This window comes from Arvicola amphibius, chromosome 8 (genome assembly GCF_903992535.2).
Source record: "Arvicola amphibius chromosome 8, mArvAmp1.2, whole genome shotgun sequence".
Classification (NCBI taxonomy): Eukaryota; Metazoa; Chordata; class Mammalia; order Rodentia; family Cricetidae; genus Arvicola; species Arvicola amphibius.
The window spans coordinates 105,183,892-105,206,499 of record NC_052054.1 but is presented as its reverse complement, the minus strand read 5'-3'; the positions used below and the strand labels follow the sequence as shown (position 1 = coordinate 105,206,499).

The 22,608-nt window shown below is 38.7% G+C and overlaps 1 protein-coding gene across 6 annotated transcripts in view; it reads left to right on the top strand.

Moving 5' to 3' along the window:
• Dis3l2 (DIS3 like 3'-5' exoribonuclease 2) overlaps positions 1 to 22,608 on the top strand; it is a 363,987-nt gene that overhangs the window by 158,160 nt on the left and 183,219 nt on the right. For all 6 annotated transcript variants that reach the window (XM_038339065.2, XM_038339064.1, XM_038339061.2 and 3 more), the window contains one exon: positions 8,398 to 8,645. In XM_038339065.2, the coding sequence (XP_038194993.1) occupies positions 8,398 to 8,645 (248 nt within the window). The remainder of the gene's footprint in view (positions 1 to 8,397; positions 8,646 to 22,608) is intronic.

Sequence of the window (22,608 nt, the reverse complement as noted above, 5' to 3'; positions counted from 1 at the left end):
TGTTCAGAACCTTTCCGGTAGTTCACAGGCTGGTAGTGATACAAATTAATAGAAATGGGTTCATGAACCAGTTAGGAACCCTAGAAATAAGAAAGTAAATAGTGGTAGAGACCTCACAGCCTCCCAGTCAGAGGGTGAAATATTCTGTGCTTCTGAATCCAGCCCAACAATAGGAGATGGGCCAGGGGGAGTCCATGTCTGACATGAAACTCTCCAGAAATACCAGGCAATCCTGGCAGCACTTGCAAAAGAAATTGGCTAGGAGTCCTGGATAGTAAATGGCTAGGGGCAAGGGCTCTCCTTTCACCTCAAGCTCCTAATTCCTCTCCCTACCAAGAGACAGCAGGCATCTGACTGGCTCCAACTCAAGAGATCACATGACAAGAAGCACTAGGCTCAGGAAGCCTTTTCTCCTAGGGCTGGAAATTCCCCCTTTTAACTTAGAGGTACCAGGTGCTGGAGACCACAGTGAAAAGGGTTTTATCTCAGTAAGTAGCTTGACATGGAAAGCTCCCTTCTCCTCATCTAGAGAACTTGACCATTGGCCTATAAGACCCTTCCTCAATAGACTTATGATCTCTATGACCTGGGGATTCCTTTCTTGTACTTAGAGATGCTGAGCAGCCAGGTAGTCCCAGTGAGGGTGATACTGCTGTAATAAAATACTCCAAATTGGAAGACTCTGTCCTTGAAAGCTGGAGATAGTCCTTTCATGCTTCCAGGTGGTCTAACCTGGGAGATTCCCTTTTACCTCACAGAAAAAAGTAGTAGACAGCAACCAAAGTTCAGTGTTACTGTATAAAACAAAACATATCAAAATAATATTGAAAACGGAGTTATCATTAGAACTGAAGTGTTCCAATAAACTAAATTGTGCTAAAATTCAATAAGATTTCTGCCTGTCTGTGAGAGGTTTGAGTAGGACTCAGAGTCTCTTAAGGTGATAGCCAAAAGGTCTAAAATACAATAGAGACTCCTTAAGAACTATACCAAGAGCCAAAACAGTTGTATTAAATGAGAAAAGATGTTCAGTTGATACCAGCCTCAAGATACTGGGTTGTCCAACAAGAGACCAATAAAGATTTTCTTTCCCTCCCTTCCTTCCTTCCTTCCTTCCTTCCTTCCTTCCTTCCTTCCTTCCTTCCTTCCTTCCTTCCTTTTTTAAATTTGTTTATTTTATGTGTATTTGTGTGGGGTTTTTTTTTTGAGACAGGGTTTCTCTGTAGCTTTGGAGCATATTCTGGAACTAGCTCTTGTAGACCAGGCTGGTCTTGAACTCATGGAGATCCGCTTATGTCTGCCTCCCAAGTGCTGGGATTAAAGGCGTGCGCCACCACCGCCCGGCTCCAATAAAGATTTTCAACAGCCAGGCCAGCAACCTCCACAGGAACAGGCCTGAGCCAGGGACATCTTCAGGAGCAGACCCAAGCCAGGTGATCTTTATGGGAGCAGGCCTGAGTCAGTGACCTCTGACCTCTGACCTCTGTGGGGGCAAGCCCGAGCCAGTGAACTCCTCAGGAGCAGGTCTAAACAAGCAACCTCTGTTGGAGCAGGCCCAAAAGCCTTCTAGGAGTACCAAGTGACCTCTAAGAATGCCGAGCTACCTCTGGGGTGACCGGAACCATGGTCCAGAATCCACCATGAGGAGCAACCATGTGAGCCTTGGATCCTCTGGCACCTGGAAGAGTGATCACCAGAGACACAGCCCCAACTGTTCAGGGGAAAAATGGTCAGACAAGATAGGAACACACTTAACACCACAAAGAGCAATACAGCTCCATCAAAAACTAGTGGCTCTTTAACAGGCAAGACTAGAGCACCACAATACAGATGAAGCAGAAGAAAATAACTTTAACATTCTCCTAAAAAAATAACTTTAGGAGAATGTATGAGGCCCTTAAAGAGGAAATGAAAAATTATCTCAAAGAAATGGAGGAAAAGACAAAAAATTGGAAGATATCAACAAATCCCTTAAAGAAAACCAAGAAAAAATAATCAAACAGGTGAAGGAAATGATTCAAGACATGAAAATTGAAATACAGACAATAAAGAAAACATAAACCGAGGGAATTTTGGAAGTGGAAAATATGGGAAAATGGTCAGGAACCACAAATGCAAACATAAACAGCAGAATACAAGAGATGGAAGAAAGAATCTCAAACTTTGAAGACACGATAGAGGAAAACAAGATTCACCGAAGTAAACATTAAATGTAACAAAAACTTAACAAAATATTCACGAAATATGGGGCAGCATGAAAAGATCAAACCTAAGAATAATAAGGATAGAAGGAGAAAAGTCCACTTCAAAAGCACAGAAAATATATTCAACAAAATCATAGAAAAAAGCTTTCCCAACCTAAAGAAAGATATGCCCATGAAAATACAAGAAGCTTACAGAACACCAAATAGACTGAATCAAAAAAAGTCCCCATGCCATGTAATAATCAAAACACTAAACATACAGAATAAATAGAGAATATTAAGAGCTGCAAAGAAAAAAGGCCAACATGTAAAGACAGACCTATCAGAACTACACCTGACTTCTCAATGGAAACAATGAAAGCCAGAAGGTCCTGGTCAAGTGCTACACAGACATTAAGAGACCACGGATACCAGCCCAGACTACTGTGCCCAGTGAAACTTTCAGACAACATAGACAGACAAAACAAGATATTTCATGACAGAACCAGATTTAGCCAATACCTAGCCATAAACCCAGCCCTACACAAAGTAATAGAAGGAAAACTCCAACCGAAGAAATTTAGCTACATCCACAAAAACACATACAATAGATGATCTCACAGCAGCAAATTCTAAAAAGGGAAAAACACACACAATAGCATCACTAACAATGAAAACTAAAATAACAGGATAATAGTAATAATAATAGCAATCACTGGTCATTAATATCTCTTGATATAAATGGACTTAACTCACCTATAAAAAGACACCACTAACAGATTGGATACGAAAACAGAATCCATCATTCTGCTGCATACAAGAAATATACCTCAATCTCAAAGACAGACATTGCCTCAGAGTAAAGGGCTGGGAAAAAGTTTTTTCAATCAAATGTACCTAAGAAACAAGATGGTGTAGCTATCCTAATATCTTACAAAATAGACTTCAAACTAAAATCAATCAAAGGAGAAAAAGGACATTTCATATTAGTCACAGGAAAAAAATCCATCAAGAGAAAATCTCAATACTGAATATCTATGCCCCAAATACAAGGTCATCCTTATATGTAAAAGAAACACTACTAAAGCTTAAATCACACATTAAGCCCCACACACTAATAGTGGGAGACTTCAACACCCCACTCTCACCACTGGAAAGGTATGACAATCAGAAAATTAACAGAGATATAAGGGAACTAACAGATGTTATGACTCAAATGGACTTATCCGACATCTATAGAACATTCCATCCAAACATAAAAGAATATACCTTCACAGCACCTCATGGAACCTTCTCAAAAGCTGAACACATACTAGGTAACAAAACAAACCTCAACAGATACAAAAAATTAGAATAACCTCATGTATCTTATCAGATCACCATGGCTTAAAATTAGAATTCAACATCAACACTAATTCCAGAAAGCCCACAAACACATAGAAATTAAACAGTGCTCACCCGAATCACCAATGGTTTCAAGGAAGAAATAAAGAAATTAAAGACTAAAATTCAATGAAAGTGACCCCACAACATATTCAAATTTATGGAACACAATGAAAGCAGTGTTAAGAGGGAAGTTCATTATACTAAATGCCTACATAAAGAAGCTGGAAAATTACCACACCAGTGAGTTAACAGAACACCTGAAAACTCTAAAACAAAAAGAAGCAAACTCACCCAGAAAGACTAGGTGGCAGGAAATAATCAAATTGAGAGCTGAAATTGAAAGACCTCCAGAGTGGGGAGACTGTCACTCAAGTCTCAGGATAACACGACCCCCCAGGGAACTCACAAGAGACCGTCCTTGCTGCAATCAAACGAGGTTTATTGATAGGACAGGGACCAGTGCACTGGGGCCAAAACTCACATCCTGCACAGTGGAAGAGTTCGACCCTGAGTAGCTGGGAGAAGGGGTATTTAAGGGAAGAAACCACAACCCAGTAATCCAAAGGGGCAAGGAGGGCGTCATTGGAAAATTCCAAAAATACCAGTGATCATTGAAACATTCCGAAAATATCAGTGATAATCACAAGGGGGTAACTCTCTGTTTCTCAAGATTATTCTCAAGATTATAATCTAACTTTATCTTCAGCTAGTTCCTGAAACAGAGTCACTGAACCGGCTAACCTAGATTTTTGGCTCTTCTCTTCCAGCTAGATGGGTCTGGATTTAGCTGGGTCTTTCAAAATCAACAAAATAGAAACAAAGAAAACAATACATGGACTCAATGAGACAAAGAGTTGGTTCTCCAAGAAAATCAACAAAACAGACGAACCTTTATCCAAACTCACCAAAAGGCAGAGAGAGAATATCCAAATAAAAAAATCAGAAACAAAAAGAGGGACACAACAACAAAGAATCACCAGGTCATGCTTCAAAAATCTGTACTTCACAAAATTGGAAAACTTAAAGAAAATGGACAATTTTCTGGATAAATATCACTTACCAAAATTAAATCAAGATGAGATAAGCAAATTAAATAGACTGATAACCACTAAAGAAATAGAAGCAGTCATCAAAAAATCTCCCAACCAAAGGGGGGGAAAAGCTCAGGATCAGATGCTTTCAGTGCAGAATTCTACAAGGTTTTCAAAGAACTAATACCAATACTCCTCAAATTCTTTCACATAATAGAAACAGAAGGAACATTGCCAAACTCTTTTTACAAGGCTGCAATTACCCTGATACTCAAACCACACAAAGACATTACCAAGAACGAGAATTACAGACCAATCTCCCTCATAAATATTGATGCAGAAATACTCAATAAAATACTCGCAAACTGAATCCAAGAACACATCAGAAAAGTCATCCACTATGACCAAGTAGGCTTCATCCCAGAGATACAGGAATGGTTCAACATCTGTTACCATATAAACAAACTAAAAAATAAACCACATGATTATTAGATGCTGAAAAAGCCTTCGACAAAATCCAACAACACAAGGAACATACCTTGTCTAATAATAAAGGCAAAATATAGCATGTCAGCAACCAACATCAAACTAAATAGAAACTTGAAGTGATCCCACTGAGATCAGGAACAAGACAGAGTTGTCTACTCTCTCCATATCTATTTAATATAGTACTTGAAATTCTAGTTAGAGCAATAAGACAACAAAAGGAGATCAAGGGATACAAGTCAGAAAAGAAGTCAACGTCTCACTATTTGCTGATGGTATGATAGTTTACATAAGAGATCCCAGAAATTCTATCAAGGAACTTTTACAGCTCATAAACACTGTCAGTAATGTAGCAGAATACAAGATTAAGTAAAAAAAAAAAAAATCAGTAGCCCTTCTTTACACAGATGATAAATGGGCTGCAAAAGAAATCAGAGAAACATGACGTTTCATGATAACCACAAAGAACATAAAATGTTTTGGAGTAACTCTAACCAAACAACTGAAAGACTTGTATGACAAGAACTTTAAATCTTTGAAGAAAGAAATTGGAGAAGACACCAGAAAATGGAAAGACCGCCTATGCTCTTGGTAGGTATAATTAACAAAGTAAAATGACAATCTTACCAAAAGCAATCTACAGATTTAATGCAATCCCCATCAAAATCCCAGTGAAATTCTTCAAAGACCTCAAAAGAACAATACTCAACTTCACGTGGAAAAGCAAAAAACCTAGGAGAGCCAAAACAATCCTGTATAATAAAGGAACTTCTGGAGGCATCACAATCCTTGACTTCAAACTCGACTACAGAGCTACAGTACCACAGCATAAAACAGACAGGAGGACCAATGGAATCAAATCTAAGATCTGGATATTAATCCACACACCTTTGAACACCTGATTTTTGACAAAGAAGCAAAAAATATAAAATGGAAAAAAGAAAACATCTTCAACAAATGATGCTGGCATAACTGGATATCAACAGGTAGAAGATTGAAAATAGATCCATATTTGGACTGAAGTCCAAATGGGTCAAAGACCTCAATGTAAAACTAACCACATAAACCTCAAAGAAGATAAAGTGGGAAGTACACTTGAATGCATTCGCACAGGAGACCTCTTTCTAAATATAACCCCAGACACTGAGAGAAACAATTAATAAATGGGACCTCCTGAAACTGAGAAGCTTCTGTAAAGCAAAGGACACGGTCAACAAGACAAAATGGCAGTGTCAGAGTCTGCCCCACGTTGGGCTGCCCTTTGTCAGGGACCAGCCTCAACAAAAGTAACTCACGCCAGGGTAAAAGGCATGGGGATTTAGAAATATAGTAAAGAATATGAAGGCATGAAAGAAAATAATAAAACAGAGAAACATAAGATAGTATTGGGAGGGAGTTCCAGTGAGTACTGGAATTCACCCACGTTTAGTTTCCAACTGCTTTGAATATCCCTGACCCCAAAAGGTAGGAGTAAGACAAAAAACTGCATTAACATGATACAAGGAAATGAACACACCGATTGAAGGTCCTGGGATACTTCTGTAGTTAAACAGTCTGTTGCTAGAACAAAAGAAATCACATTCACACCCTAGACCAAAGTATTCTGTAGGTAAACCACTCCCTGGGTGGAATCCAAAGCCATCTTCTTAAAGGAACTGGAACTTAATTTGATCCACAGACTTTTGTTTGAGGTTGAAACATATTTACTTCTCTATTCCTGGAATACAAGATCTGACTATTGTCAACACCCTCGAGAGAGCAGAACTCTCTGATCTAAATCTGCATGGGACTTTTGTTTGAAGAAGCACAATAACCTTGATGGAACTAGAGGTAAGTTCCCACTCTGATCTTAGGTCAAAGTGAGGCTCATATTTTCCTCAAGGCAGCCTACAGAATGGGAAAAGATCTTCACCAACCCCAGATCGGCTAGAGGACTGATCTTCAAAATATACAAAGAACTCAAGAAATTGGTCATCAAAAGAGCAATAATCCAATAAGAAAATGGGGTACAGACCTAAACAGAGAACTCTCAACAGATGGATCGAAAATGACTGAAAGATACTTAAGGAACATCCTTAGCCAACATCCTTAGCCATCAGAGAAATGCAAATCAAAACAACTCTGAGATTCCATTTTATACCTATCAGAATAGCCAAGATCTAAAACACTGATGACAGCTTGTGCTGGAGAGGATGTGAAGTAAAGGGAACACTTCTCCATTGCTGGTGGGAGTGCAAACTGGTACAGCCACTTTGGATATCAGTATGGTGATTTCTCAGAAAATCTGGAAACAACCTACCTCAAGACCCAGCAATACTACTGTTGGGTATATACCCAAAGGATGCTTAATCATACCACAAGGACATGTGCTCAACTATGTCCAAAGCAGCATTATTTGTCATAGCCAGAACCTGGAAACAACCTAAATACTCTTTAACCCAAGGGTAGATAAAGAAAATGTGGTATATTCATACAATGGAGTACTACACAGTGGAAAGAAATAATGACATCTTGAAATTTGCAGGCAAATGGATGCATCTAGAAAACTTCATATTGAGTGAGGTAACCCAGACCCAGAAAGGCAAATACAATATGTACTCACTCATAAATAGCTTTTAGACATAAAGGAAAAAGAAAAAAAAACAGTTTACAATTCACAACCCCAGAGAATCTAGACAATAATGAGGACCCTAAGAGAGACATACATGGACCAAATCTACATGGGAAGTAGAAAAAGACAAGACCTCCAGAGTAAATTGGGAGCATGGATATCATGGGAGAGGGTAGAAGGGGAAGGGGAAGGTATGGAGGGGAGCAGAGAAAAATAAAACAATAAAAACAATTTAAAAAAGATTTTCACCACATATTACACATTCTTTGGACATATTTAAGAAAACAGGAGATTTCAGCAAGGAAATATAAGTTATATCCCAATTGAGAACAGTAATTTTTTATGTTCAGTAACATTTTTAAAGAAAACAATTGCTCTTTCTGGTATTAATGTGGGCAAAGTATAATGTGGAGCTGAAACTTGAAGCTATCTACCCTGCTGGGCTACACATACCTTACAAGACATAGGGCATGGTTATTAAAAGAATTTTCATCTAATTTATCCATCTAGTCCATAGGTTCCCCCCTCCCCACATCTAATACTTACATATAGATCACCTAGTTACAGAGTATCACAGAGAGCCACTTCATGGTGACCTCCCGGTGCAGCTAGGTCCATCTGGTTAATCTGATAACGTCCTGTTGATTTTCTGATTGACTTTCACATAGAGAAGCAATGACTTTGTCTTTGGTGTTTTCAGGTGGTTTACATCTTGGAGAAAAAGCATTCCCGCGCAGCAACTGGCATCCTCAAACTCTTGGCTGATAAGAACAGTGACCTGTTTAAGAAATACGCCCTGTTTTCCCCTTCAGACCACCGAGTGCCTAGAATTTATGTACCTCTCAAGGACTGTCCCCAGGACTTCATGACCCGGTCTAGAGATTATGCCAACACACTATTCATCTGCCGCATCATAGACTGGAAGGAGGACTGTAACTTTGCCCTGGGGTAGGTGCTCTTTGACAGAAAACCCGCAGGGCACAGCAAGAAGTCAGTGTGGGCGGGCTTTAGGTGAGCAGCTTATGTACTTCAGGTCTACCTTTTTTCCTAAAGCCTTGGTACTGGTGCAGTTTGGTCCTGAACTTTTAGAAATTGCCCTTCAGTAGCCTATAGATTGCTTGAATTACCAGGCAAATACCATTGCTTTTGGCATAAAATATAAATATATTCTGAACCTCTTCCTGTTATATGATAACTATCATGGGGACATGTATACTGCAGATAAGTTCTTGTACTGAACAGAGTAGCCAGCCTTCTACTTTCAGACCTCATGTTAAAATATGAAAATTTCCACCATATTCAAGTAATTTCTGCCTTCTTTGCTTTAATATGAACATGAAGACATATTTGCTTATTGATGCTCATAATGGTCTTCAATTTGAGTAATGCCAAAGATTCATATATGACATTGCAGGCAGAATTACCCCTTAGACTATTAATGACTGCCATTTTATTTTGTTTGAAGAATCTGCTGAACCTAGCTCCCTCAGTAATGCCATACCTATTTCTTTTTATAGCTAGTATTCATTTTGAAAGAAAAGTAATGTGTTAGCTATATTTTTTACCCTTTATAATGGTGTCTAGTTTTTGCATCATGAAAATTAAATATAAGTACAGAATGTAGAGGAGTATGTTTGGACATTTACATGTAGTCCAGTTTAATGGTTATTCAACTTGTCTAAGATCCTCCTAGAGATGCCCTGTGCTTATCAGAGCCTATGGTGAATGAATGATCTTTGGGGCACTGGCTACCATCTCATACTTTTATTAGATTTATTCTACTTGTATGTACCTAGTTCGTCGTCAACTAAACAAAATGAAATCTATCATCTTCTCTCTATCTATCTATCTATCTATCATCTATCTATCTATCATCTATCTATCTGTCTATCTATCTATCATCTATCTATCTATCATCTTCTATCTATGTGTCATACTGATGCAGTTTAAGAAATACCATCCCATGCCCCTTTTGCAGTTATGTGAAGATTGGAGTAATTTCCATGGCCTCAGAGCTGCTTGAGAACTATTGTGCTTTCTTGTCTGCTGTCTAGTACGTGGTTATAGGGTCATCATTTTTAAAGCCTAACTTGTTATCTAACCTCTTGAGTTCCAAATAGCCCTCCTCACAGACTCGCCTGTTTCTCACCATCAAATCAAGCGGCCTGATGACGGTTGTGCCACCTGCCCCTGTGTTGCCATACTCTGTTGGGCAGTGACAGGGGATGACTCCCGTGTCAAAGCAGGAAATTCAGCTGTCTTTTATCTGCCTTTCTACCATATCCCATTGTGCAAGCTTGATTGGGCCATTTCCTAAGTATTCAAGTCTAAGGGTGTAGTCAGGAAATCTTCCTGGTGTGAGTTTCTGAAGGACCTTATATATTTTTCATGCACAGCTGAGCCCTTATCTCATCAGAAACCCTTGGCTCAAGTTTATATAGCAGCAGCAGCAGCAGCAGCCACAAAGGGATTCAGTCCATGGAAACAGCAAGTATATTCACTGATTCTAAAGAAAGAATATTCTAAAATGATAATTATGTGTTATATATAACTTCCAAAGTAAAGCTTGAATATTTAGATGAAAATCTATGATTTCTGTTTATATTTGTATTATAAAGACATTCAAATTCTATTTCCTAAAACTGTGAAATCAAAATTCTTTCTGAGAAGATAAAATTTACTTAAAAAAATAAAGCACAACAGCTTTTCATAATGAAGTTCTCAGATGCCGTCTGTTGCCCGGAGGCTGAGGGCTGCAGCTGTTGAGCTGTTGGTGGTCCCTTGACGTTTTGTTCTGGCTATCAGTTACTGATCTTTAGGAACTGAGGTCACTGTTTTCCAGTCTGCACATGATGTGCTACAGTGGCCTAGGTTTCCTTCCTCATCTTTGCCAGGCTTTGACAAGGAGCATGAGGTAGTAGTTGCAGTGGGTGGGAATGTATGGTCAGCTTCCACATAAACAGTGCCCTGAAAACCCAATCAGCTAAAGTGGCTTCCTTTTGAATTTCTTCCCTGTGCCTGCATCTTTCCCTCTGAACAGTCTTAAGCTTTTTTTTGCATGTGAAATTGTTACTAATTACTCAAGTCCAAAGTTATATTTCTCTTTTTTGGGGTTTTTTTTTTTTTTTTTTTTTTTTTTTTTGGTTTTTCGAGACAGGGTTTCTCTGCAGTTTTAGAGCCTGTCCTGGAGCTAGCTCTTGTAGACCAGGCTGGTCTCGAACTCACAGAGATCCGCCTGCCTCTGCCTCCCAAGTGCTGGGATTAAAGGCATGCGCCACCACCGCCCGGCCTATATTTCTCTTTAGTGGATACTTAGTTCAGAATACAGCCTTAAGTTTGTGTAAGGTGTTATACCACCTGAGGAGTGCAGGGTGAAAAAGCTGGGGTCAGTTCTGGAAACTGTTACTGATAGAAGACTTTGATAGAAATGGCAACGATATAACTTGATTCTAAGAAATGGAATCCTACCTGTACTAATTTAAATAAAATGGGGATTACTATGAGACTCTGGTGGTTCTCCTAAAACTCTGGGTATGAAATGGGATGAAGGATTATGAGAAACTCATAACTAATAAAGCAGTAAAGATGTTGTTTTTCTCTCAAGCACCCTGACAAACCAGCCACCCTTCTACTTGTGAGCCTAGCTCCTCTGCTTTACTTTGTGTAACAGCCATCCACATGCACAGCAACATCCACGGCCAATATGCAGGTCACATACACACCTGTACAGCAACATTCATAGCCAGTTTGCAGGTCACATACTGAAGTCTGGATTACAAGACAGAATTCATGGGGCAGAAAATTGCATTAGCCAAGTTTAAGACAAATGTTTTCCTAGGTAGTTGTTTGACGTAGATATGGGGTTCAGTCTTCTGTGTTCCATGAATAGTTCTGTGAACACATCTGTCTGGGAAGGAACATGGAGAAAGCAGGAGAAGTGAATTCCTGTCTTTTTGAGGTACCACTAGAGTACAAAACAGCATGTCTTACGCCCTTCCACAGAAAGAAAATACTTTAATGAAAGTTTGGAGGAGATAGAAGAAAGGGAGATCTAGGATCATTACTTGGAAGACAGAAAACTCTTTGCTAACAGATCTCTTGTACTGAGAGTCTAGAATGGCGAGCAAGGAGCGTGTGGGACAGTTACAGATATTACAGGTGTCTTAAGAAGCTGGAGGAACTGAGAAGACCTGAAACAGGAGAACTGTGGAGGAGGCAAGAGGAGTGAAAAACTTTGGGGAAACAAGGTAAATTCTGTGTGAAGGAAAAGGTAGAAGCATCTTAGATGAACTTCCAGGCCTCAGACTTGAGTGAGGGTAGATGCTGATAGTAGTTTCAACACAATGTTCCAAGAGCAGCCTTGGCTTCTACCATAGCCTTCACTGATCCCTTATCCTTTGCTGTTTCTCTAGATGACTGTGGCTGCTCATGATGCCAAGCTTTTACACACATACTTCCTAGCAGTGACCTTTACCTCTTGGTGAAATACTTAGCTTTTAAATTCAACTCAGTTGGCTACTCAGAAAGTCTTCCCTGACTCCAAACCTCCTTCTGGGCATTCTCATAGCTTCTAATCAGTTCATCACTGCAGCTCAGATACTGTTTGGATTGCAGTTGCTGATTTGATACTTCACTTAACCATGTGCTCCTTTTGATCAAGGATACCTTAGGATAAGGCTGGTCAGGTGAGTAGGTTGAAATGAAGGTGACTTTGAGATCTGCAGCTAGGTTGACTAGGAAATGAGAAGAATGAGGGGGAGTTTGGAGTGGAGCCCAGAGTTCCATGACCTCAAGATCAATGCCTGGTTTATAAGTGGTAACAAGTATACAAATCAGATAGAGGATATTAATATTAGGATGTGCTGATATTTAACAAAAGGATTGAAGAATATGAACATTTATAGAATATAGCTTTGGGAGGATCATAAGGAAGCCGTTGATCTTGGCTCCCATGTGCTGTACTTGCCTCTCTGGCATCCCCTGTGCCACTTTGGCAACTCAACCTAAGGGAAGCTCATAGGTCTTTACAGTTTGGAGACCCATAGTTGTTCAAATTGTTTTCTGTCTTGATGTTAAATTGTCATGAGGAGTCTCACTTGACTTCTCTTAACAATATATCTACCACCTTTCGTGAATTATTAGGCTTGTAATTCTGTCAAAACTCCAAAGGTAGTCTCAGTGAGCTCTTGCTGGTATTTAGGGACTAGTGCTTTTTGTCATAAATCACAGCATACTTAGAACTTTTAATATTTGGTAGTGGACTCTTGTCCAGAATAACCAAAGAGTTGCATTGGCTTCCTCTCTGGAATGATTTGCAATTATGTAATGAGATTTACAATTTTAGGAACTCCTCAGCTCTCTTAAATCATCATTCCCTTTTGAAACTTTCACAGTGGTATTCAAGCTGGTATTTCTTAGACTTTTGTAAGATCTACTACCCAAACTCCAAAGATCACTGCCTCAGCCTCATCTAGGATGATGTGGGCACAAAGATACCATACTTATTTTCTCCTAGATTTGTAATGGTTTCTTCTCAAATAATATAAGGGACATTCTTGAAGGAAATGGAAGAGTTTTATATTAGCTACTGTGAGAAGCAAGTAGTGGTTTTTGGCATCACTGAAGGCTGAGGATATAGGAGAGGAACTGGTCAAGAGCAAATTAACATATATCTTAGATTATTTAACAGATGTTTGGGGACTTGGAGGGGAAACGAATAGGTCAGTACAGGTGCAGTAAAGATGAGAGACTTATGGTTGAACTTGAGACTGTCTGGATTTAACTCAAGGCTATTGAAAGGAGACATGGAGGATGGGTTGCAATTTTGCTGATTTCAATGAGGGCAGCAAAGCCAATGGTTAAGCAACATGGAAGCAACCAAAGAAGTTCTTATTGCTGTGGTGTGTGGTGGAGAAGAAGGTTGGGTGGGACCTGTTTGAATATTTTTCTCTCCTAGCTTTGCACTTAAAGGGCCAGTCTTCAAATAGTCAGCCGATGGAGGCAAATACATCTTTTGAGGTTTTGTTTAGCCTGACCATCCTGTAATTTGCTTTGTAGACCACCTGGCCTTAACTCACAGAAATCCACCTGCTTCTGTCTTCTGAGTGCTAGAATCAAAGCCATGATCCACTATACCTGGCTTCTATTTGGTTTTGAAGATACTGAATTTCTCTAGGAGATAAATATAAATCGATGACATGGTAAAAATTACTTTATATAAATTATTTATTTTAGCAGAAAAATGCAGTGGTGACCAGGCTGCTGGATAAGGCAAAGGGGAGAAATTAATGTTATGAAGGCATTGTTTACAAGATAAGTAAACAGAAAAACTTTCTACAGTCACCAACACCCCTTGCACAAAATGAGTGTTTTACTTTCCCGAGGGCACATTTTCTTAAAAATAAACTTTAAGGGGGAGACCGAGTTATATGACACAGTAAGATTTTTACAAGCCCTTTCTGAACCATGGCTGTACTTGCCTAAGAGGCAAAGAAAAGCAGATCAGACTGAGGAGGGGGCTCTTTTTTATATGACTATTGGGCTCCACCTGGTGGCCTGTAAGGATGAGCTTTGGGAAAAAAAAAAACCTTGCATTTTGAAGAAGTCAGGGAATGGAAGAGAATGGTCCTGATACAGGCCTCTGTTACTAAGTGGCTGCTTCCCCAGAGAACTTAGTCAAAGAGCCTGTAGTCTGTATATAGGAGCAGAAGCCCCTGATTGCCTCTATGCTGGCTGCAGCGCCCTCACCTCCAGGAACAGAAACAGTTGCTGGGGAAATGCATGTTTCCATTTATCCAAACATTGCATCCTAACCTGGCTGGAAAGATTTTTGGAATGTTGCTGGATTGACAATTTTGAGCTGCTGCCTATGCTAGAGTCCTTTCGAGTCCTTCTCTTCTAAGGGAGAGAGGCCAGTTCTGTAGGCTCATCATGCCAAGGAAGAAGCTCCCCAGAATGTGGGCAGTGTTATAGCTGCTTCCTCTTAGACAAGACAAACCAAGAGTCAGAAGCCAGGGCACCCCCTGTGGAATTCAGCTCAAGGTCTGAAGACTCGCTAGTTTGTCTGTAGACTTCAGCACCAAGAATCATACATTGCAAATTTAATAGGTAGTTTTGTTTCTAAAGACTGATTATGTAACACCTAGAAGATGTCAATTGTAAGAATTCTCTGATCTGCTATGGCCCAGACAATGTTAACTCCCCACATTGTGAGTTTTAATTGTTTTTCTTCCCAGAAAATGATTTTGATGAACCCAACTATTTAGTTTTTTGAGTCAGGGTTTCTCTGTGTAACAGCCCTAGTTGTCCTGGAACTAGCTCTTGTAGCTCAGGTTGGCCGTGAACTCACAGAGATCTGCCTACCTCTGTCTCCCAAGTGCTGGGATTAAAGGTGTGCACCACTACTGCCCAGCTGAACACATCTCTTAAATTTCTCAATAAGCAGGGGGGAACAATCTCTATTAAAATAAACGTCTGCCAAAGTCACCATCTCCATTATAATTCCTAATGCATCTGCCTAAAATGTGTTGGTGTGTGCTTTGGTGTTTTTTTTTTTATTGTTTTTATGGAGCTATATCTTTTTCTCTGTTCCCCTCCCCTTCTGTCCTTTTCCCCATGCTCCCAATTTACTCAGGAGATCTTGTCTTTTTCTACTTCATTGGTGTGGACTTTGCATAGTGTTAGCCTTTCCCCACACTGAGTTTCACTCAGCCTCTAGCTACTCCCTTTGTGACAACACTGATTCACACTTCAAGACCTTCCCTAAAATCATTTGATTTTGCTGAATCTCATTTCTTGTGCCAGGCATGGAGGCAAGAGGATCAAGAATTCAAGGCCATTGTCAACTACATATTGAGTTTGAGGCTAGCCTTATCTGCTTGAGGCTCTATCTAAAAAAAAAACAAAACCCCCGCCACAACAGCAAAAATAATCTTACTTTCCACCCATTTGTTTATATTTTCATTGTTAAAAACATTTTCCCTGAGATCCCCATCCATTACATGCTGCATTTTGCTGCCACAATATTGATCTAGAAGAGAAGGTAACTTACTGTCTACCCCGATTATGGAAAACAATGTGGATAATATATATATATAATATATAATAATAATATAGACATTGCTGTGTTTGTCTGTACTTTGTGTGCCAGCAAGGCTTTGTATGGTTACTGGTATTCTGGACCCTTGAATCAGCCAGTGTTTGTTCTTTTTGTGGCTTCTCAAGGCTGTGATACCATTTTATCTGCATGGAGCTGACAACAGGAGTCATTATGTGTGGGAGTATTTATTTAAGAACAGTGATGATAACGCTGATGTACAAGAGTGTATGCCCTGCATATAGATTGGCTTTAAGGCTGGTGTTCAAAGAATATTTAATAAAGAAAAGAAGATAAGTGACCAAGGACACTATATTGGGAGAGTTTGTATTTTCCTTTAGGTACACAGGCCAATTTGAAGGACTGCCTTGGTTACAACCTCTTCTGTGTGTATTTGTTCCCTTTTCTCAGTAGCTTTGTCATTTCCTTATTACTCAGGGCAGTCGGTCTGGTGCTTTTCATAGAGAGTATTTATGCCCTCATTGCTGCTCCCATCAACTGGAAGAAGCTTGACTACACTGCCTATGGTATTATGTGTTAGGACCTGGTATTCATGGGGAAGCTCTGCTGGGAGAGAAAGATTTGTGGTGATGACCATTATAAATTCACTACTGATGAAATGCTTCTTCCTTACAACTGTTACTGCAGTATCAAAATTCAGATGTGTTTTTTTCACTTTAACTTTTGAAATATATGCACATTAAATATTGACAATTAAAATCATTTAAATATATACTTATCGCCAATATAAAATATCACCCCAAGAATTCATTATTTGGTGGCTGGTTTGATGGCTGTATTGGTAAAGATTCATACAAACCTGGTGTTCTGAATTCAATCCCCAGAGTCCATGTAAAAACGAAGTAGAGAACCAATTCCACAAAACTGCCCTGTCTGACCATTAATGCCCTTTTCCTATTCTTGACTGCTTCAGGATCTCCCATGTTGCATTTTTTTTGTAATGACATTGACAGTTTGTAGAGCACTAGTCATTGAGTTTGTGGATTGCTTCTCTCTTTGGGTATGTCATATGCTCTGCCTTCTTTTAGCTCTGTGAGATGTCTTCGCATGGGTTCTGTGGTGGCTAGTCCAGTTTGTAGTCCCACCCTGTGAAAGGGGTTTCTCTTGCCTGCATCCTCAACAGCATCTGTTGTCGTGTATTTTCTTCATCTTAGATGTTTTGACTGGGGTGAAATGAAATCTTAGCGTGGTTTTTATTCATATTTCCCTAATTGGTAAGGTTAGAAATTTGTAATTTCTTTTTGATCTGTGGCCCATTTTTAATTGGGTTATTTGTTTTCTTGACTCTTGTTTTTTGAATTCTTTGTATATTAATTTTCTATCTCATATGTAATTGACAAAGATCTCTCCCATTCTGTGTGCTTACTCTTTACTTGATTCCTTTGCTATACAGAAGCTTTTGAATTTCATGGGAGAGCTTCCATTTGTTAGTTGTTGACCTAACTCCTGAGTGAATTGAGTCCAATTCAGGAAGTCCTTCCCTACCCCTGTATCTTGTAGGGTACTGCCTAAGTTTTCTTCTGGCAGTTTCAGCATTTCGGGTTTCTTTTGCACTGCATGCTTTGATCCATTCAGAATCGATTATTGTACAGGGTAATAGATAGGGGTCTAATTTCATTCTTGTAGACATCCAGTGTTCACCATTTGTTGGAAATGCTGTCTTTTTTCTTGTTGGTATTTTTGGCTTCTGTCAGCTGTGAGATGGCTGTAATTAGTGTTCTTGTGTTTGGGTCCTCTATTTTGTTTCATTGATTTACATGCCTGCATTTGTGTCAGTACCATGCTATGTTTATTAGTGTCGCTTTGTAATATACCTTGAAATCTAGTGTGGTAATCCATCCAGCATTGTTCTTTTTGCTCTGGGTTGCTTCAGCTATCTTGGGTCCTTTGTGATTCCATATAAATTTTAGGATTTTTTAAATTTTCTGTGAATAATGTCATAAGGATTGTGATTGATTGCGATTATATTGGCTCTGTAAGTTGCTTTTTTAGCATGGCCTTTTTACACAGTATTAATTGTACTAATCTATGAATATGGTGGGGTCTTTGCATCTAGTATCTTCTTCAGGCTCCTTCTTCAGATTTAAAGTTCTCTTTGTAGAGGTCCTTCACATCCTTGGGTAGGCTTATGTTATATGTTATTTTATTGAGGTTATTGTGAATGACAGTGTTTTTATGATTTTCTCAGTTTGTTTTTAGTATACAGAATTATAAGTTGATTTTGTATCAACTGAAACTATTGATCATTTCTAGAAGTTTTCTGGTAGAATTTATCGGATTGTTTATGTATAATATACTATCTGCAAATAAGTGTAATAATTTGGCTTCTTTTCCTATTTGTGTCTTTTAAATTTCTTTCTCTTGTCTTATTGCTCTAACAGTGATAACTGTGGGTCATGACCTCCTAAGAGGATTGAATGCCCCTTTCATAGGGGGTCACATATCAGATATCTTGCATATCAGATATTTACTTTACAATTCATAACAGTAGCAAAATTACAGTTATGAAGTAGTAATGAAATAATTTTATGGTTGGGAGGCACCCTACCATGAGGAACTGTATTAAAGGGTTACAGCATTAGGAAGGTTGAGAACCACTGCTCTAGGTAGTGCTTTCTAGCATGTATTGAAAAGGAGTGAAGACAGTGGATAGTCCTGTATTGTTTCTGATTATAATAGGATTCCTTCAAGTCTTTCTTCATTTAGGATGATGTTGGTATGGGTTTGCCGTATATAGCTTTTATTATGATGTGGTCTGTTCTTTCTAGGGCTTTTATCATTGAGGTATGTTGAGTTTGTTAAAGACCTTTTCTACATTGAGAGTGTCCAAAGTCCTTTTGTTCCCCCCACTCCTCTCTTTCTCTCTTTCTCAAGACAGGGTTTCTCTGTGTAACCACCATGGTTATCCTGGAACTTGCTTTGTAGTCCAGGCTGGTCACAAACTCATGGAGATTTAACTTCCTCTGCCTTTTGAGAACTGGACTTAAAGGCATAAGCCACCACCGCCCAGTAAAAATCTTTTTCTTAATGAGATATTTATGTGATTTTTGTCTTTATATTTATATGATTCATTTAATTGCACTTGTAATTCCAGTTCCAGGAAAGTACACAGAAAGCAATACCGTTTGAGCTACTGCACATCTCCATGAAAGTTATTATTATTATTATTATTATTATTATTATTATTTGTTTATTTGTTTTTCAAGACAGGGTTTCTCTGTGTAACAGCCCTAGCTGTCCTGGAACTAGCTCTTTATACCCGGCTGACCTCGAACTCACAGAGATCCACCTGCCTCTGCCTGCCGAATGCTGGGATTAAAGGCATGTGCCACCACCACCCAGCTATGAAAGTTATTTTTATGGTTCTAATACTTACAATGAAACCAAAATGTCAAAACAAACACTGTGCAAGATAATTACACAATCCACCAGTCAGTTTCCTGTTAGAGCTTTGTTCAAGGGAGTCTAGATCAGGGTTTATGAGTACATAGATAGAGGGGAGTCTTTCTGGGGCATCTGAGGCCCTTTCCAATATCCTGAGCTCTTTCGCCATGCTGGCTCATTAGATTTTTATCTTCTACAAGCTCTTTAGTCTGTACAGCTATTAAATATATCTCCAGTGGAAATCCATAATAAATTTATTTAAATGAGGCACTTGAGAAATGTTCTCTGGAACTTAGTAAAATAAATGTTAATTACTACTAATAGGAACTTGGAGATGTTGATTACATTTGGAAGGCATAACTAAAATATGATTTTTGTCATGTTGTAATTTCATAAACAAATTAAGAGTGTTTGGCCCCAGTATATAACCTAGTGAATTTTGTTGCCAGAACAGAAAGTACAATATGGGAAAAGAAAAATGCTTCTCTTTAATTTTCATTACTGGCAATCTTACCAAAAGCAATCTACAGATTCAATGCAATGCCCAGCAAAATTCTTCACAGATCTCGAAATAATGGTACTCAACTTCATATGGAAAAGCAAAAAACCCAGGATAGCTAAAACAATCCTGTACAATAAAAGAACTTCTGGAGGCATTACAATCCCTGACCTCAAACTCTACTACGGAGCTACAGCACTGAAAACAGCCTGGTATTGGCATAAGAACAGACAGGAGGACCAATGGAACCAAATAGAAGACCCAGATATCAATCCACACATCTTCAAACACCCGCTTTTTGACAAAGAAGCAAAAATTATCAAAAGGAAAAAAAGAAAGCATATTTAACAAGTGGTTCTGGCATAACTGGATATCAACATGTAAAAGAATGAAAATAGACCTATATCTATCACCATGCACAAAACTCAAGTCCAAATGGATCAAACACCTCAACATAAAGCCAGCCACACTGAACCTCATAGAAGAGAAAGTGGGAAGTACACTTGAGCACATTGGCACAGGAGACCTCTTTCTAAATATAACCCCAGCAGCACAGACACTGAGAGAAACAATTAATAAATGGGACCTCCTGAAACTGAAAAGCTTCTGTAAAGCAAAGGACACAGTCAAGAAGACAAAACAACAGCCTACAGAATAGGAAAAGATTTTCACTAACCCCACATCAGACATAAGTCTGATCTACAGAATATACAAAGAACTCAAGAAATTGGACACCAAAAGATCACATAATCCAATAAAAAAAATGGAGTACAGACCTAAACAGAGAACTCTCAACAGAGGAATCTAAAATGGCTGAAAGACACTTAAGGAAATGCTCAACATCCTTAGCCATCAGAAAAATGCAAATCAAAAGAACTCTGAGATTCCATCTTACACCGGTAAGAATAGCCAAGATCAAAAACACTGATGACAACTTATGCTGGAGAGGTTGTGGGGTAAAGGAAACACTTCTGCATTGCTGATGGGAATGTAAGCTGGTACAGTCCCTTTGGATGTCAGTGTGGCAGTTTCTCAGAAAATTGGGAAACAACTTTCCTCAAGACCTAGTAATACCACCTTTTGGTATATATCCAAAGGATGCTCAATTGTGCCAAAAGGACATGTGCTCAACTATGTTCATAGCAGCTTTGTTTGTCATAGCCAGAACCTGGAAACAACCTAAATGCTCCTCGATTGAAGAATGGATAAGGAAAATGTGATACATTTACACAGTGGAGTACTACACAGCAGAAAAAAGTAACGACCACTTGAATTTTGCAGGAAAATTGATGGAGCTAGAAAACATTATTTTGAGTGAGGCAACCCAGACACAGAAAGACAATTATCATAGGTACTCACTCATAGGTCACTTTGTCTGTGGTGGCTGCTAGCAGGATCTTTCTTTATACAGTAGTTCTGTTGTTCTTTTCTACATATTTCTGAGGTCCCCCCAAAGCCTTTGAGACTTATTCCTTATGCACTTGAGCTGTTGATTCAAGTGCTTAGTTCTCAGGGCTGATAGGCCCATCAGTTGTTGTACCCATGTCCATTTTTAATAGTGACTGTCAATTTGTGGTTATTTGCTTAGAGGATGTTTAGTTCTTCTTTCATACTTTCCTTTAACCCTTCCTTGCTTACAGTCAGTATGGTTTTTTTTAATTGAATATGCTCTATGTTTAAATGTTATGTGATATTGATATAATAGTCTGTTGTTGGCATATGATGCATTCCAAGACTTCTGTTGGATGCCTGAAATCACAGATAGCACTGAACCCTACATACCCTATAGGTATGAACTTATGATAAAGTTTAACTTATTAATAGACACAGCAAGAGATTAGCAACAGTAATCATAACAATGTACTGTAATAAAAATGCCAGAACTACTGTTTTTACACTATATAGACAATATTAAGTAAAATAAGTCTACTTGACTTCAAGCTCCATAATGCCACATAAGTTGACCTGGCAACAAAGATGGCTACAAGTGATTAGCGAATGGGCTGGATGTGCAGAGTAAATAGGCTGGGCAAAAGGAGAATATATGCCCCATATATGACCTTAGCAGGGTGGTGGGAGATTGTTACCCAGAATAGAATGTGACGAAAATTTTATGAATTATTTCTAGTTTATTTTCCATCTAGTAATTCCTAACTATGGGTGGGTGACTGTGGATACTTAAGACCTTGGAAAATAAAACCATGGGCAGAGGATTATTGTAATGATCCTTCAGAAGCAGAACCTTAGAAAGCTTTTTTGTCCAAGTTTTTAGAATTTTCTCTGCTTTAGGCATAGGATTACCATTTGTGGCCATATTATATCTTGGAGAAAATTACCCAGCTTCCCAGGGTGAGAGAACTTACTATGCTCTGGATCTGCCTACCTCCACTGGTACCCAAACAACCACACATACAAGAACATTTCTTTTCATGCTGATTTAGTTCTCTCAAACTGCACTCTACCCAGCAATTGTGTAGTCATCGGGTCAATAAATAGTTCATCATTTAGTGTAATTTAGGTATTGTCTTGGTTTTGAGGCCAACCTGGGCTGCATAGTAACACCCTGTCACACAAAAAAGCCTTGGCAGTATATGTATATAACCTTTTTATGGTCTAATCGTTTTTACTTCTGAAGCATCGCTTAGCTGCTTTGTATAGAAATAAAGAAGCCAAGTAGTATACTTTGTGGCTATTTTCATCAGTTATGGTTTTTGTGTTCTTCATTTCAAAATAAAAGGAATTATTGTATCCCTAATCATAGTCATAAAAGATATAAAAGAGCATCACACTTGAGGTAATATTAAGATATATGTTTTCTCTGATTTGTAGTTCTTAGATTATATATAGATATATAAATTATGTATGCATATATGACTTGAAAAAACCAAAATAAATAAAAGTAATCATTATGA